Source organism: Arachis hypogaea, chromosome 12, assembly GCF_003086295.3.
Source record: "Arachis hypogaea cultivar Tifrunner chromosome 12, arahy.Tifrunner.gnm2.J5K5, whole genome shotgun sequence".
Taxonomy (NCBI): domain Eukaryota; kingdom Viridiplantae; phylum Streptophyta; class Magnoliopsida; order Fabales; family Fabaceae; genus Arachis; species Arachis hypogaea.
In genome coordinates this window covers 12,236,372-12,256,237 of record NC_092047.1, presented here as the reverse complement: position 1 = coordinate 12,256,237, position 19,866 = coordinate 12,236,372, and the positions used below count along the sequence as shown (strand labels likewise).

The 19,866-nt window shown below is 28.8% G+C and overlaps 1 protein-coding gene across 1 annotated transcript; it reads right to left on the bottom strand.

Moving 5' to 3' along the window:
* Positions 1-680: 680 nt before the first annotated feature.
* LOC112729697 (uncharacterized) lies at positions 681-15,616 on the bottom strand. Its single transcript, XM_025779858.3, has 8 exons — positions 15,105-15,616; positions 12,506-15,028; positions 12,001-12,333; positions 7,469-8,236; positions 6,346-7,269; positions 5,264-5,932; positions 4,333-5,172; positions 681-2,255 (listed from the first exon to the last, which is right to left on the bottom strand). Exons 1-8 carry the CDS (start codon positions 15,573-15,575, stop codon positions 681-683), a joined length of 8,103 nt encoding a protein of 2,700 aa, XP_025635643.2. The 5' UTR covers positions 15,576-15,616.
* Positions 15,617-19,866: the final 4,250 nt, after the last annotated feature.

Genomic DNA, 19,866 nt, shown 5'->3' with positions numbered 1-19,866 from the left:
ATACTTAACACCTAATCAAACTCTTTTATATGAAAATAATAACTAAAAAATTTATTATTTAATTTTTTTATTTACAGAGACTCTGATTTTCTTAGCCGACGGGGACTTTTGTCCCTTACGACCTTTTTGTAAAAGTAGTTTAATGCTATAAATTTTTTATGCCATAATCTATAATGTCAGAACCGATGTAGTTTTAAAAGATTTATATTCCCGTAACGTTATTACTGGTAAAAATACTAGTATCTAAAATTATTACGTATAACAGGTTATTAATAGAAATTATAATTTATACATATGTTAGTATATACATATGCACTGTTTTATATGTTGAGCATGCAATTTTTAAATTTAATAGCAATGCATATATATAGCTATCTTAGATGTGCTTCATTCATGTAACAATTAACCCCACTATTGGCCAAAGTTGCTCATACTTTCTAAAGTTGGCAAGCTTCTCACACTAGATACTGCATGCATTAGGCTCATTATGAATGTACAAGAATTCCAATATCTAGTGTTTGGATTGATACACTATAGCTATATGAAGAAATAAAATATGAATGAGCTGCTTATTATGATAAATAAAATGAAGTCTCCTGCATATTCTATGGAGAAAAAAGTATACCATATATAAAATTAACAAGACTAGAAAGTTATGAATACTTTTAAGATAAGAGCTTTCATACCTTTGCAGCAGAATCTGTGAATTTCTTTATCAGGTTACAATGAGAAACATCAAATTTTATTAACTCTGGCCAATTTAAAATTTGCATTCCAGCATAAATGTGTGTAAGATTTGACAAATTGTGCAGAGTCAATGAGATTAGCTCAGAGAACATAATAAGCTCCTTATTTGTAGTTTTTTCATTGTCTGTTTCATCTTTTGTAACAATTTCAACCAATTCCTCACAGTTTCTCACATCTAACTCTTCTATGTTAGACATGGCCACTGATGCTGGCAACAAGCTTGTGAGGCGTTTACATCCATTCACAATCACTTTCTCCAGACATAGAAAGCTGAGACTACTTCCTTTAGGATCTTTGTTCCAAATATGGCTTAGAGTTGGCAACTGTTCTAAAGTCAATTTCTTCAAAGGAATACCAGTAATCATATTTGTATCTTCTTCATTTGTTGGAGCATCTTTTACATCAAATATTGTCTCAAAGGAACCACAATTTCCAACCACCAACTCTTTCAATTTATGAAGGGAAGGTAGCATATGCCAAGGTAGTAATGCATTTGATAATGAAAATTCAGAGTATTCCATTCCATGATAAATGTAGCTCAGATTTGGCAAATTCCACAGCTTCAGACAAGATAGCTTGGAGAAGATATTAACCTGTTTATGTGCTTCTTCTTCTTTGGCTAGTTCATCTATGGAGACAATTTTAACCAACTTCTCACAATTCTTCACTTCTAACCTCTGTATGTTAACTGATTCTAGGAACAAGGATTTTAAGCTTGCACATTCATCAACAATAACCTCCTCCAATTTTGGAAGACTGAGCTTTCCTTTCCAAACATGGTTCAAAGTTGGAAGTTTCTCCAAAGTCAATTTCTTCAAAGGAATAACAGTAATCACGTTTGCATCTTCTTCATTTGTTGGCGCATCTTTCACATCAAATATAATCTTAAAGGAACCACATTTTTGAACCACTAACTCTTCTAATTTATAAAGAGAAGGTAGCAACTGCGATAGTAATGGACATTCCAAATTTGGCAAATTCACCAATTTCAGACAACATAGCGTGGAGAAGATGCTAACCTGTTTGGCTACATCATCTCCAGTGATAATTTCAACTAACTCTGCACAATTCTTCACTTCTAACCTTTGTATGTTACCCTTGCCAACTGATTCTGGGAACACCGATTTTATGCTTGCACATTCATCAACAATAACCTCCTCCAGTTTGGGAAGTCTGAGCTTTCCTTCAAAATCTTTGTTCCAAACATGCCTCAGAGTTGGAAGTTTCTCCAAAGTCAATTTCTTCAAAGGAATAACAACATTTGTTGTTGTATCTTTAATTTCAAATATGGCCTCAACAGAATTGCATCCCTGCACCTCCAACCTTTCTAATTGACTGAGGAAGGGACGTAAATGAGAAGGAAATATTGCGGTTGTAAAGAATTCATTACACCCTTTTACCACCAGACGTTCCAATCTGACACCAAAGGAGTAGGCCTCAGCTGGGATATGCATTTTATCAAGCCATAAATCTTTTAGCTCTGGGTGATCCCCAAGATCAAGATACATCTGAGTTTTGTTATGTCAGAAAAATAGATATAATAAAAATGATTAATTAGAACTTTGAACATTTCAAATTTTCTATCAGAAATAACAATAGTGGTAAATATAATTAATTACAGAAAAAATAATAAATAGATTTTGAGTTTTTTAATTGGAAAGACGACTAAACATCTTATTAAATTTAATGGACAACACATAAATTCCTTTGCCGATAGTTTGAAATTGGTATAAAAAATCTATGTATCACTTGTTTATAAAGGTTTAGATAAATCATTTATTTGTCACTTACCACTATATTCAAATTAAACATTTTATAAATAGATATTTGGAATTTTATATTTACCCACATTGATCATTTTGTCAAAATTATTTTAATTAATTATACCTCTTTTGGCATGACCATAAAACAATGCTAACAAAAAAAATATATATTGCCAATTTTCATTTCATTTCTAAAATTTATATCAATATATAATAAAAGGATATATAATCAATTTCTTATATTTTAGTAACAATTGTATTTTTATTTAGATGTCACTGAGTTCTTATGTATTAATAGTATTTTTGTTTTCAAAAATATGCTTTACTTATTCTTTTTTATCCCTTACTTTGGCTAGATGTCAGGTTATTAGGAAACCTAAAATCAATCTAAAAAAATTACTAAATAACATTTAATTAGTAAAAAAAAGAAAGATAGTTGTTGAGTAATTCTAAATGAACTTATTAATGAAAAATTTGGTTATATATTAGGATAGAAAAATGAGAATGAAAAATAGTATGAAACAAAATAAAAGAAAGAAAAAGTTACACTAATTAATAATAAAGTAACAATGGAGTATGTGTATATACTTATATACCATAATGCAATCTCTTTTTTTTATGATAATTTCAAACAAAAGGAATGCATATTAATATAAAAATAAATCTTACTAACGTTTAAAATTTATTATTAAATAAAAGTACTCTTAAATAATTGAATATACAAAATATTATATATATTATTCTTTATTTCTAAATCTTTCTCACAATATTTTTTTTGTAAATGTTAAATTTTATAGGAAAATTTTATTTAATGGCATATCAGAAAAATATCAAATATTTTTTTTTATATAAATTTATCTTGTTATTATTTTTATTTCAATCACTAAACAAAAAATTTTAGTAAATCTTAAGTTTGGTTGAAAAGTTTCTTTTTATGCCACTTACCACCTTTTTTTATTTTTGGTAATTTCACACCTCAACCTTTCCCTTACTATCCTCATTTCCTCATATTTCTCTTTTTATTTATATTTAAAATTTTTATTTTATTAATAAATTTCTTTTGACGTCACCTACCTCACCCATTTCACTACTCTTGTATATGCCTTTTTTATATTTTACATTAGATAAATTTATAACTAATAGATATATAATAGATTAAAGAGGATTAAGTTAAATTAGTTGAGCGTGGTAAATAATTCTAACTAAATTTATATTGTATATAACCAAAGTGACTTTTATTAAGACAAATATTAAAATTAGTTTGAAAGTCATTATTCAAAGAAAACATATTTTACTTTTAACCTATCATTTATTTATAGGTGCTATAATTTTTTAATTATTTTACATTTAACATACATTGAGAAATAGGAATAGTCATACGTACTTATATAGTGGCGCCAAGTCATACTTATATGTATACAAAACATTTAGCTAGAAAAGATAACATCATGAAAAGTAATAATTTTTTACATAAAATGAAAAATTAGTGCAAAACATATATTGTTTAACATCACTATATAGTATAAGATTGTCTTATGGATTGAAAAAGAAAACCATATGCATAAGTTTTTTAAAAAAGTTATATATCTTTGTCGTCCTATATGTTAATTACGTCATGAACTCAAGGATCTAGCTAGTCTTTTTGACCATGTGAGAAACATAAAATTTTTTGCGTTGTAGACTTTGTAGTAGTATTCAAAGTTAAAGTCAAACTATTATTATTATTATTATTATTATTATTATTGGCTAGACTTGGAAAGAAAACAAAACTTGGTTTAAAAAAAAAAAAAACTTTGATGGAAATAAATTCAAAAGCTTTTACCTTCCGTCGTAGAAATTGGCATGCAACAGCTACGTTTAGATCATGGAGGAACAATCTTTCAGCTTCACCATCGGAGTAAAATACTTGAAATAATGGTGGTTTCACGTGTATTTCCGTTTGAGAAAAAAAGTTCATCTTGTAGCAGTCTAGTATGTCCAGCCGAATCAAGTAGGGGAACTGCAGTGTGGCATTCCCTGAATAAAAGCATTCCAGGCTTCCCAAATCAGCAAGAGTTATCCTGTGTAGGCGCTTAAATTCAATAATGTCTTCCGTCCCACTTTCTTGTTGCACTATTTCTTTCAATGAGTTACACCATTCAACTTTCAACTCCTCAAGGTGTATTAGCATTTTTACTGCTGAGGATGTCAATAAACATTCCAATTCATTACAGTGCTTTATATGCAATTCTTTCAGATTGGAGCATGAATGTAGGATTAATACTGTTGTCAATTTTTCACAAGAAGAAACCTTCAATAGCCGCAGCTTTAACAAGTACTCTAGCCCACTAATGGAGTTCAGCTCAGATAGCGACCTCAACTTCAATTCTTTCAAGTGAAGCATCCTCTCACCCGCTTCTTTGGGAATATTGATGGTTTTGCAATTGTTCCCATATATACGAATAATCTCTAATTTGGGAAACATCTTGTCATTAGGAAGCATCTTGTCATCGGCAAATATCTCAAATGGTGAAGTAGAGTTCTCTCCATCATCATTGTAATCAAAGAAATACGCAAGGTGAAGTTCATTTAAATAGTGATGAAAGCCGCCTTGATTCATAAACTGCGCCAAAGTGTGATTTGGATTCATGAGCGACAACTTCTCCACCTTGGAAAAACCGCCCTATTAATGAATTAAGGCAACGCAAATGATAAGAAACAAAATATATAGGAGAACAAGAAATGTATATATACTCCATGCACTTGCTTATTACCTCCGGATATTTTTGTTGTTGCTTCGGATACAGCTCCAGCTGCTTTAACTCGGGGCACTCCAGACTCAATCTTCCAGCCTCAAAGTCATTTAGTTGTGGCAACTTTGATAGTATCAGTGTGGTTAAACGAGGAAACTTAAACGTTTCTGATCCTCCCACGTCTTTACCAACAAGTTCTTGCAACTCAGCGCAATCGCTTACATCGAGCTTCTCGAGCTTTTTAAGATCTCTGGCCAAGACAGTAGGAAACACACTTGTCAGTTTATGACAATCATAGATAGTGACCTGCTGCAGATTTTGAAAGCCTAGAAGGATTTCTCCTTTGTCATGTTGCCACACACTCTTCAGACTTCGTAGATGATGTAAATATAGCTTCTTCAGTTGGAATGATGATTCCCAGCTCTTAGTGTCATCCATCTCAAAAATGCTTTCTATGTTGTGGCAGTCCTCCACTTGGAGTTCTTGTAAGCTCTTCAAACAACAGAGGACATTTGACGGAATTGCATGCGTATTATATGCATCCCAGAAATATACCTTCAGAGTTTTTAAACCGGAAAACCAATCTTTTCGGGAACCTTCTTTACTTGGCCAGATTGGTTTTAGAAGATCTTGATCAGAATCCAAATCCAACTCTTTCATATCCAACTCATTCATGCCTTCAAAAAATTTCTGTGAATAATGCAAAATTAGTTATCACAATTATAATTTATTTCATGCAAACCAAATGCATGACTATTATCAAAATGTTTTTCCTATTAGCTTACGTCAAATAGCTAGAGATATAACTGCAACCAACCACTAACAAAAATGCAACTCGAAAGTTTACTAGAACAAAAAAAAAATAATTGAAGTATACTCGTTATATTATTCGAATATTTTATTTAATAATAAACTGCGTAAATAAAAATGTTAATTATAAGGTCTTGTCCAAATAATTCAAACAAAGTCATATTCGAATAAAATAAAATAAGTTACAGAATAAAATAAAATAAAATAATATATATGTCTTAATTATTAATTAAATGAGGAAATGAAAAGGGAACCACTAACAAAAAAAAAATGAAATTTCATAAAAGACTTACCTTATTGTCAAATATGTATCTTATTGTAGATCCTATATTGTCTTCGTGCCAGCACCATCTCTTTTTCTCTTTGTCATGCACATAATATATCTTTTGCAAATTTGGCCCACAGTCCACTTCATTTGCAGAGAAAACTTCCATTTTGGGGCATGCACTCACAATAAAATTCTCCAGTGATGGGAATTTAAAGGCACAATTCTTGGAGCTGCAGAAACTATTAAGGCTCTTCAATGACACAAGCTCAAGAGTTGTCAATTGTTTGAAAATGATGGGAATCTCCGTGCCTACATTTTCTTTTTCTTCCTGTCCTTCTTGTGTTTCCTCTTCCTCTAGAGATTCAGAGTCCTCTTCTTGTGTTTCCTCTTCCTCTAGAGATTCAGAGTCCTCTTCTTCTTGTGTTTTCTCTGAAACAATTTCCTCTAGATTTTTACAATTGATTACCTTCATGGTTTTGAGTTGACCCAAGCTTTTGGCAGTTGATGGTGACATCACATATTTTAATTCCTCACAGTCAACCACTTCTAGAATTGTCAAGTGAGCGAGAGACACAGACGAAGGTGCTATAGTGTGCAAATATGAACAATTGTTTATAACCAATGACTCTATCCTTTGAAGAACTACATCTTGTTCAAAACAGATCTTCTTAAGATAATACATGTTTGTTAATGTCAAGCTTTTCAACTTTGGCACAACTCCAATAGCAGGCCTTCTTGTTCCACCAGGCTTCAATTCTTCAAAGTTACAATGATTCAAGCATAAGCTCTTGAGGTTAGGGTTGCAATGAAGGAAACAATATATAATATCAGAATTCTTCAGTCGAGACAACTGAAGCTCTTCTAAGCTATCCCTTCTGTAGTCATAGTCCATTGATGACCCGACATGTCGAGATTCAATGTGCATGGACTTTAACTTGTTATTGATTACCTATATCAAATAAATAATGAAAATCAATAAATTATATATATTAGAAACTAAATATGTTAAAATATATTTACATACAACATTGCCATTGACTGTTCTATTTTAATTAATTTGTTTAATTTTTCTTATGCCATAAACTTTCTTCCATTTTACTACTAGCAAGCTAGAATCTATGCAGAGTTAAAAGACTTGCTAGTATTACCTCCTTTACTTCTATTTCTCCAGTTTTAGAATTTTCTGGAAAAAGAGCATTCTTTATTTCTGAATGTGATGAGGTTTCTTCAAATAGTTCCAACAAGTCACAACGTTCAATAGATAGGTCTTTTAATGTTGGACAACTTAATTCATAAGCTCCTGATGAATAGAAACTCTTGAATTTCGATAATCCAAAAAGCTTGACAGTAGTCAATTTAGGAAACTCAAATTGAATAGGACTACTTGAGTTGATGACAGCATCTTTTCCCTTGCCAACTATTTCTCTTAATTGGGAGCAATCTGATACCACAAAGCTTTCAAGGCTTTCAATCTTTATTTCAATATTCTTGACTACAGAAACTGAAAATATGTTTTTCAACCTTCCACAATGATGCACCCATATCTTTTGCAATTTGAGATCACTCCATTTTACTTCTTTCTTCCATTTGAATACATGCTCCAGTTTCGGGAGTGCTTCTAAATGAATATCTTGCAACTTAATGTTATGCATAGCATCTTGTCTTTTATCATCATCATCAGCTTCTTCAAATATAACTTTGATTGACGCGCAGTTCGTAACCCTCAAGCAACTTAAACTAGACAATCTTCGAGCCATATTATGAGGAATTACATTGACCAATTCATCACACTTATCAATGATCAGAGTGTTCAGCTTGCCAAAGGAAGTTTCAGGAGCTTCATCAGAATTCCATATCTTACACAATCTCTTCATGCTACTCAGCTTGACGGTCTTCAAGTTTGGAAAAATGGCATCCTGCTTTTGTTTACATACAATAGCAAGCTAGTCAAAATTAGCAACTATGCTAAATACATGTATTGCATTCAAAATGGGTGATTGAATGAAGCGGTATAGAAATTCATGTGAAGGTGCATGGGTGTATATAAAAAGGTAAATAAGGAATATGAATGTGAATGGATGAAGAGATAACTATATATGCAGAAAAGGAAGGAGAACTAAAAGCCCTGTTCGTTCTTTTACAGTTTTACTCAAAAGACATTGTAACAAAGGAAGCACGAGATTCAGAGCGGCTTATGAAATTATTTTTTTTGAATGTCAAATGTTCACCAACTATCGAAAATGAGATCACTTATTCTATATTTTTTAATGTTTAAGAGTGTAACAGAAATTTGTTTATAGCTAAATAAAAAGCCAGAAAAGTTGAATTTGTTACGAAATATTTAAATGTTAATTTTATTAAAAAAAGGTTAAAGTATCAACAAAATTTATTGTTGTTGACCAGTAATTAATCAGTAATTTTAAAAAATGTAAACTAAAAATATATTATTAAATTATTGTTAGACTAAAAAAATTAGATTAATAATTAAAAGTACTAATAAAAAATAATAAATTTTTCTAATTCTTATAATTTTTTTTTGTTATTAGCTAGAATTTGATTAAATTAGATAGAATTAACTATAAATCGATTTTAAATTTGTTATTTGATTTGATTCATATTTGACTATAAAGAACTCTTTGGTATTCTTTATATATGACACATATCATTAAGCCTTTCAATAATAAAATAATTTTTCATTCCCTTCTTCTTCCTTTTTTTTCCTATTATTATTATTATTATTGTTATTATTGTTATTTTATTCTACAATAACAATGTTATATATTTTAGGAGTGTCATCGTCAATCATTTACCGACAATATGTATGAGAATGAATATTATTTCTCTGCATATATAAAAAAAGAGTGCTGTAGGTTCTCATACTAAAATTTATCTATTTAAAACATATCAAATTTCATATCAAATTTTTTATAATAAATTTAAATTATTTTTTCTTGTTAATAATATTATACATCAGCAATTTAACAACTTAACAAAAGATAAAATTCATCAAATTATTTTGTAGTAAAAGATTTTTAAACAATAAAAAAAATCTTACTTATTATTATTATTCAGTTAAAACATAAAGTACTAACTAAATACAATAAATATATATTAAAAGTGTCATAATAATAATAATAATTATAAAAATTTTAATTACAAATATTGATATTCTATAATTTATACATGTTAAGAATTTTACAATTTTATTACTATACTATTTAGTCTACTTATATATATTACATAAGACTCATATTATCTTTTATTTTTTCTCTCATACTAATTGGTAAAAATTTTTCAAGTAAATTCAAATTTAGCACATCTTCTTACTAGATGCATTTAAATATATTATGATTATAAAGTTAATTCATAACTTTATATTATATTTTTAATATTTTTTATTCTTATTCATTTTTTTCTAACTCAAGTAAGTTTAAATTTAGTACATCTTTTTACTAGTTATTATGTATATTTAAATATATCATGATTATAAAGTTAATTCATAATTTTATATTATATTTTTTGTATTTTTTATTCTTATTTATTTTTAAATTTTTTTTATTATTTACAAACCAAAAAACACCATATGAAAAGTTAAAGTATAATAACTAAAACAAATGTAAAAATAGAAGTAACAAGTGAAGACGTAACTTTGTATAACTCTAATATAAAAGGTTTATGCTTTATTTAAAAAATAAATAAATTCAAATTCTTAAAATAACAAACTATATTTTAATTTATATTACATTTTAGTTAAACAATTATATGAAATTATATATAAATTATCAAATAAATATTCTATAAAATATTTTTAATATAAAACACTTTAAATTTAACATTAGTTTAAATATATTATCTAATCAATTACTAAATAATATAACACCTATTAAAATACAGTATATAGTATAATTAATTTATCTTTTTGTATATCGCATGAATTTCACTCTAGTTATCTTTATGTGTGTATGTATAGTTTAATCCTTAAATATTCCTTGTTAAGTAAAGTGTATTATACTTTTTTTTCAATTAAATAAATTTTAATTGTTTATTTATTATATTTTATATTAGTAACTAAAATTTGGAGTTTATAAATTTTAGGTTTAGAATTTAAAATTTAAAATTAAAGTTTAGAATTTATGATTTAAAATTTAGAATTTATAATTTAATATTCAGAATTTAGAATTTAGTATTAATAATTTAAGATTTAAAATTTAAAGGGTGCTGCAGTCCTAATAACTTTTTCGTCAGCGCATTAACATTTGCTGTAAGTATATAGAATTAGAATAAATAATGATGGGTGAAAATTTAAACAATTCTTATATATAATTGAATAACTCTTCATTATGCATGGTAGTTTTTTCCTTTTTAAAAGTCTAAGTATTGAATAAAAATTTATATATCCTATAAATTATGTCTACAAAATTGTAAGTGGACTGAAAACTACTTGATAACGTATATATTTAAAAATTAATGTAATATATGTTCAAAATGCATATAAATCAAAATTGCTTGCATATTGATCTGCATGTTTATTAGTCTCCAATTTTAGTAAAATTTATTATAATTAATCTTTATTATCAAAGCCATTCAAATTAAATAGTTTGGATATATATGTCAATATGTGTGTGTGTGTGTGTGAGAGATGGTGGAGACAAGCTAAAAAAGGTTCATCTCTAAGTAAGGTTAGACTAAGCTTCATTGTTAACAGGCCTAATTTGCCATGTAAGTTTGTTAGATAGGCTAAAGGCTATTTAATAAATACTAAGTTTAGTATAAGATGAAATATGTTAGAAGGTATGATGATTAAATAGTAAAAATAAATTAATTAATTAAATAAATAAAATCAAAGGCATTAAAATATGAAAAAATTTATATATAATAGTATGTCTTTACATAAAATTGATAGTTAAAAATTATTAAATAATAATTTAATTAAATATAATAAATCAAATAATCTAATAGTTTTAATTATCAACTTTATAAAAAAACAACTATATTTCTCTAACTTAAAATTTAAATAAATATATATATATATATATATATATATATATATATATATATATATATATATATATATATATAAAATTAAAAGCATAAGTAGTCTAATAGATAAAAGTGCTTAAATATCATAAAGAACTCAAGTTCAAATTCTCACCACAATGAATAAATCATACAACAAGGACAGCGGTAGATTTGATAAAAGATAGACCTATATAGTAGTTAAAGACAAAAGAAAACCTAAAAAGATTCTACATGAGAAGGTTAAACAAAATCTCTATGAAAAGTCTCACAAGAGCCATCACATGATGAGACATAATGATATTATTTGATCTGTCTAACTAACTCCAGCCACATAGTGAGATAAAGATTTTTATTGTTGTTGTTTATATTAATATATGGATATATGGATCTAATAAATAAGAGAAATAGTACGTCTCCACCAAAATCAGCTACTAAAGTCATAAAATACATATTAGAATATAAAAATTCATTGAAAATAAATTAAATTACACATATATTTATACATAAATATATTAGTGGTTGATCTTAGTATACAAATAGCATTTTTGAATAAATAATATATCATGTAATAAATATATTAAAACCAATAATCTGTAATTTTCTTTAGAAGCACTTGAAACTTTTTTATCAAGAACTAATTAATTAAAAAAATCTTACTTACCTTCTTCGTTTTAGCCTCTCCACCACCTTGATGTTGGGGAAAGATGTGGGTCAAGTTACAATCAGTAACAAAAAGGCTTTGAAGATTCACCAAATGTCTAGCAATAGAGAAAGACCACAGGCATTTTAAATTCCAACACCCATTGACATCCAGGTGTATCAAGTTTTGAAAGGGAGAATAAGTTTGTTTGATAGTGTGGTACTTCTTGCCCAACTCTTTCAACTTTTGTAAAGGAGATTTGCTTTGATCCACAGTAGTCCATATTTGGTCACTCCATATGTGGTTGATTTGGAGCATAGACAACTCAATTCTCTCTAGCTTCCGAACTTCAATCTGCCAAGCAATATAAACAACTAATGCTGATTCCAAAAGTAGTTGAATATAATTTTCTCAAATTATTTTCTTTTGTCACTTTTTTTAGTACATTTACAAGCTTTCTTCCTATTATGAAACAAAGTTCAAAATGTACAAGAGAATCAAATCTGAAAAGTAGTTATGAGCATACCTTGCCATCAAACAGTGATCTGCTATCTTCTTCAGATGATCTGGTATTTTCTTCAGATGAAATTGGATAGAACCCAATAAACTTGGATAAAGATTGCAGCGTTAAAGAACGAAGTTCAAGAAACTTAAGAGGCTCTGTTTTATTATGATTATTTGTTTCTCCAACAATAGTCTCCAAAGAGTGACATTCTGAAACTTCAATTGTCTCAAGCTTATTTAGAAGTCCAACCATAGACATTAAGAAAACATTCTTCAAGCAACCACACAGTTTGATCTTGATCTTTTCCAACTTACCAAAGGAACCTTTTGAGAGTGACTTACAAGAGAAAATTTGCTCCATTTTCCTAAGCTTATAGAGATACAATGACTCCAATTTGGGAAAAACCTTCTGATCAGAATGCTGTCTCTGCTGACTAATGAGAGAGCGAACACTCTTGTTGCTTGCAATGGATAAACGTTTAAGATGAGGAAATCCATTTAGATTCAACTCATAAGAAACATCTTGGACACCGTTCAAGTTTTGCAGCAACAAGATTTCAACCCTTTCAAACAACATTTTGATTGCCTCCTGGGAATGAATGTCAAAGCCATCCTTTTGGCATAATGCCAAACATCTTGACAGGTCATACTTATCTGGAATCTTGAAATCAGCCTCTAAATATCTATTTAAAGAGCCAATGATAATCTTGTAACTGTACAACTTGTCAAAGAACAAATTCTTGGGTAGATGCTCAACACTTGGGATTTGCAAGTCTAGATTTGTTAATTGATTCAGATCACCCAACACAGATAGAAAACTGTCATTTGCCTTCCATTGAATACGAGTGTTTCTCACATACAACTCCTCAAGCCTAGTCAAACTTTTCATTACATCATGTGGAAACTCTCTAAGCTTGTAACAGTTACTGATGTCAAAGATTTGAAGCTTAGATAAATGCTTTAGCCCATCAGGTAAAACTTTGACATCAGATCCTGAAAAGCTTAGTATTCTTAAATTCTTTAATTCTCCCAAGACACCTAATTTCTCACCTTCACCTAAAATGCATTTCTCGAAACAAAGCATTCTTAGTTTTTTTAGGTATCTAATTGAGGAAGGCAATGATAAAAGGTTGAACCCCACCAAAATCAGCACCCTAAGCTCTCTCATTTTTCGAAAAAGATTATCTGGTATTTGTAAAGATGGATCATTATTTTCAATATGAAAGACTCTAAGCCTAGGACAACACATGTTCACAGGAAATCTCTCAATGAAATTACAACGTTGTAAGGAAATAACAGTGTACTCTTTAAGTAGATCCTCATCAGGCCATTCATCTAGTTTTTCTTCTGTCATCATGAACACATGCCTCTCCTCAGATGATATTGACAAAGCTGCATTACGAACAAGATTTTGCATGGTGAAACGATCACTTGAATAACTGTTAGACAACAAACCTGACTCTTTTAACTTGACGAGTAGCATTTGTACTCTGTCTCTGGCTTCCCAAACTGAGCAGACGCGTTGAAGAAAACCCAAACCAATGCAATATCTCACCAAATCCGCAACCAATGCATCATGATCCATACGGGCACAAAGCAAGAAGGTAAGCTTGAGCTCCTCATTTTCTAGAAGCCTATAACTCAACTTTGTAGAATACTCAGGTGTTGCTAATTGGTTTTCCTCTTCAAGCTTTTCAAGAGCTCGATGAGTATCCTTCCAAACTAAGTTGCTCTGATTTTTCAATGCCCTTGCAGTTGTAATTATTGACATCGGCAAACCTTGACACTTGTTGGCGATTTCTGCTGCTAATGTTTCAATTTCAGAATTGTTGGCTCCTATTCCAGCCATCTCCTTGAACAGTGTCTCTCCGTCCTTACGATTTAAGAGTTTCACATGGATAATAAGCTCTAGCTTCACATCCATTTCAGTCAATACTTGTCTCAGATCAGAAATCAACAAAATCTTATACCCCCTGCTACCCTCTTCTGTTTTCAACTTGCGATAGCCATTGGAGATAGTTTTTGTCTGAGCTTTTTGCTTGTTAGTTTCTGTGTGAGCTCTTTCCCTGTTATCTTGTGTGGAAGTTTGTTTCTCCTTATCTGCTCCATCAGTTTGTTTGTCAGCAGAAGATTCACCTTTTGTCAAGAGAAGAGGACCAAGATCATTGGTTGGTGATGGAATCCCCAATGAATTTAGATCTATTTTTGCACATAGATCATCTAGGATTATAAGGATGTTATCCTTCTCATTCTTAAGCTTGTCTTGTATGGCGATTGCTCTTGCATGCTCACTTTCCCCTTCAAACTTCACTCCCAGCATGTCAGCGATTTGGCCTTGTATCCTTTTTATATCAGGACATTTTGTCACTTTAACCGTTATCACCACATCGAACTCGTTCGGCTTTTCCAACAGAGCAGTAGCACTTTTTACCAAAGTGGTCTTTCCCACACCAGTTGGCCCAAAAACACCGATCAATCTTGCATTAGGATCTTCCAGTGATTCCTTGATCTTTTTCTTGGTTTTTTTTCTTGATCTTAAAGGTATCTGGAATACAAATCTTTTATTAGAAAAATAATCATAAATATAAAACCTTTAAAAACAAAGCATTGTAGAAACTCACATCACCAAATTCAGAAGTCGCAACACCGATGGATGATAGATCTTGCCAAGAAGATATAATAATATCACACTTTTCATTTTGTAGCTCTCCAACCGTTCCTTTAATCTCTTCTGCTTTTTGGCTCCAGACATACCTTTGAATTGGATTTAGGAAGGACGCCACAAAGTGTTCTTGCCTACCTCGTTTCAACTTGTTATGTTCATCGACTATGTCTTTTACCTGACGCAACCATGCCTTAACATGATATACTTCTCTCCCGAATCGCACTTCATCCTCCTCGGCTTTTCCATATACCCTGTTTCTATCCTCCTGGAGATCATTTATAGCTTTCTCTAGCTCCTTAAGTTTCTTCTTGTTGTTCACCACATAGTTCACCGGATTGCTTGCATACTTCTTCCATGCAACTACAAGTTTCTCAGTTACCAAGTCGAAAATACGTTCTTGTATAAAATCAGGAATCGGATTACACATGCTTTTATCCTTCTTCTTGTTGACTTACATCTTCTTTCTGCATGCATATATATATATATATATATATATATATATATATATAAACAAATAATAATGAGAACATATTGGAAATGTAAAATGGAATGCTATGTTGGAAAAATTAGGAAAACATGACACCATTCTCCAGTCGAAATTCAATCTAAACGATTTAAGCATTAATTTGTTGAAAAATCATATTTGTGAATAATATCGTATACATTAAGTCTAGGTGGATACTACAATGAAAATTTGATAATTGTCTTTATATGAAAATATTTTCTTTTGACTCTTGGATGATGGATTTTGAATGGTTAGATTTTGATATTTATAAAAGTGTTGTTTTGTTTAAAGTGTGGCTAAATAAATAAATCGCACTTTTAAACAAAGCATCTTCATAGAAAGATGTTTTTGTCATCTTCATTTGAGTAGTTGTCTTAAGACTATTATATACATATATAAGTATAATACTATAGATATGTCAACAATCCATATATATATAGAGTAAAGTATTGTTTTTGTCCTCAACGTTTTGGGGTAAGTCCTATTTGTGTCCCTAACGTTTTAATCATCCTATTTGTATCCCTAACGTTCATAAAAGTGATTCAATGTTATCCTACTATCAATTATACTAACAAATCATATTATATTTTTCAATTATTCTCAATTCGATGTATTTATTCTCAATTATACTAACGGTTAATATTATACTCACTATTTGTGTTTAGATTCAATTATGTCCCTAGTCCCTAGAAAAGTGAATTATGTAAATGTTGTAGGAATTAATTTCAACTTTTGATGAGCTATTTTTAGGACTAGATCATCGATTTAAAACTAAAACTAAAGCGTTCATGATGTGTAATTGACGGCAGGATAACATTAAATCACTTTTACAAACGTTAGGGATACAAATAGAATTTATCCCAAACATTGGGTTCTAAAAACGATACTTTACTCTATATATATATATATATATATATATATATATATATATATGTACGGATAAAAAAAATTACAAAAGAACTATTACATGAATAATAACTTATCCCATTATTTAACATGAAAATTTTAAAATTGGATATAAATCACAAACTAGCTTTAATTTTTTTTTTTTTACATTCAGAATAATTACATAGTATTATTTCTATACTCCTATGTTATAGATACTATTTTGTCCTGATTACATATTTCTATACCAAGGAATATAATGGAGTGTTATTTTCAAAATGATTCTACTAAGAACTAACTAGGAGTATAGTCAACTAGAATCAACTAGTTAAAAAATAGGAAGTCTGTTATAAAAAAAAAATAATTTCTCATTATCTTAATTTTTTAAATTTCAAAATTAAAAATACAAAGAATTGATTTGAGTTAGTTTATGTGCTAATTGGCTCCCTAAACTTTTTTATTCCAAAAATATTTTACCAAACTTTATAATTTTTAAACACAACAAACACCTTTTATCACAAAAAAAACATCTGTTAATATATAACTCAACCTTCACATATTTTCTCGCTAGATTTTTCCCCTCTCTTGGTTCAAATTGAAATGAAGCAAACCTTGCTATTTATAGAAGCGATGCACCATTAATGCAGCCTCATATGCTTCAATTATAGATTTTTAGTATTAAGCGAAAGGTTATACTTATACTATAGAGTTAGATTAACTTTACTCCACTACTCCACTAGTAGCAATAGGCGGCATGGGGGAAGAAGCACTACGATTAGGAATTGACAACACAAAAACTTTGTAAAAAAATTCTTCCTTTCTTTTCGGGATCGGAACTAACAAGAAACATGTGAAGTGTATGGCTAACCCAATAACGAAAGTTTTGTAAGGGAACTGGAGCAGGCTACCATGAGACAAAAGATCTTTTTTCTAAAGAGATTCGATTCATACACCCAAAGAATTATCACGTATTTTGTCAAATTTCTTTCAAAATATTTGACATATAAATATGGAGGCCACTCAGATAAAGATGCCTAAAACGTCTTTTTTTAAAAATATTTTCATGTTGTGTTTTAATTGGTTTCTGCATAATTTATTCGGTGTTCCTTATCACATATTATTAAATTTCTCAAAAGATTTTCTTTCCAAAAATAATAAAAAATATTTAATTTGGACTAAAACAAGAAAGGTAATAGATTAACTATTAGATTTTTTTTAAAAGATTATTTACATAAAAAAATATATCACATTCATCAATATATATATATAACAAGCTCAAGCCTCTTAAAATTTTTATAAATAAGAAAATAATTAATTTATATTCGTACAATATATAAAATAATTACTATATTATTATTATATTATAAATTAAGATTCACTAATTTAAATTTTCTTTTTATTTTTAATATAAGCATTAGAAATAAATAAAATTTTTATAACTAAACGTAGTGTAACAAAATATATATAATATTAATTAGTTCTTAAAAAATTCTAAAAAATAGTTTCTTTCATTTTAGTAAAATAACTATTTATTAAAGCAGACAAATTAATTATTTTCTTCTCATATACAGTTTTTTTAAGACATAAAAGTAATTAATTAGGACATTGGTTAAGATAATTAAAGTCACTATTTTATTAAATTTTTAATTTAAAAAAATCCTAGTTAATTTTGGTATAGAAATTTCGAATTTGAAAACATTGATAAAAATTATGTTGAATTTTGATTTATTTGATTCTCATTTAAATTAATCACTACATAAGTTAAAGTTCTGTTTTGAAGTTATATTCGAGCTTTAATCTAATTTTTAAAGTTTCAATTTACTTAGTTTGATTTTTTAACTTAGGTATCCGTGACTCATATTAGGGTTTTAAGTGTTTAGTTGAAAAAAAAAATAAGATAAAAAAAATTTCAATTGTCACATCAAAAAGTCGCTAGAATGTATAATGCAGCAGTCGTTAGTCCATCTCAGCATGTCGTTAACGATTTTGTGAGACAGTGACAAAAATAAGATTAGGAACCAATGTGAGTCATAACTATTAAGTTGGGAGACTAAATTGAGTAAATCAAAATTTTTGAAATTAGATTGAAATATAGTTGTTAGAACCGAACCAGTGATCGAACCGGTCAAGCTACTGGTTCACTGGTTTATTAGTTCAACCGATAAATCACTGGTTAAACTGATGAAACCGGTCTCACGTAAATATAAAATATAAAATAGTTAAAAAATTAAAATTAAAATATAAAATACATATCTTCACTAACATTTTATGAAGAATCAAGTCTCAACTTCTAAAAATAACTAATATAAAAAAACCATAAAATTTTAATACTACAATAGTATCTTATTTTGACACAATAAAAAAATAATTAATTCACAAAGCCTATCATCTAACTATAATATCAGTAGATTTTAAAACTAACATCAAACAAATAACCTTAATCACAATACTAGCAATAAAATAGATCAAGTAAATTAATAAATTTTTAGTGAAATTTATATTTATATTAATAATGGTATATAATTAAAATATAATTAATTTTAAAAATAGAAAAAATAAAAATTAAATTAAATTAGATATTTATGTATACTATATAATTAGTATTTGTCAAATATAGTATTTAGAAGTGTAATGGCTAAGTGGCAAGTAGAGGTTGTTTTTGCTCCAAGGTTCTTGTTTCGAGACCTTGTGGAGACATTTTAAAAATTTTTTAAAGCAGACCAGTTCGGTTAGACTGGTTCGTACCGGTTCACACCGGTTTTATTCTTTAAACGGTCCAAGAAATAAACCAAATCGGACTCTAGTCCGGTTCACTAGTTTTTCGGTCGAACCAGCCGATCCAGTTCAGTTTTTACAACTATGGATTGAAATACGAACATAATTTCAGAGACCAATAAGTATTATCTCTTTGTTGACAATTAAGTTGTTTTAATGGTAATTAAGATCTAATAATGGTTTATAATAAAAGAAGCATTCTTTTACAACAATGAACCTATAGTAGTAGTTAAGGGTGTTCATAGATTAAATCATATCCATATAAATCACAATATTTATCCGATCTGTAATTTGAGGATATGATATGATCTATAAGATGATCAGATTAGATCGAATTGGATCCACACTCTAATCAGATAGAAGTAAATATGTTTAAAAAAGTAAACAAAAAAAGTTATTGACTTTTTTTATAAAAATAAAATTTTTTAATATTTTTTATTTTATGGATATATTTGATGTATGATCCAAACATAAAAAGTGCGAATATCGAATTTGATCTAATGAGTTTAGTGCGGATTGGATCGAAATTTCAGCCATATTATCCCATCTGTAA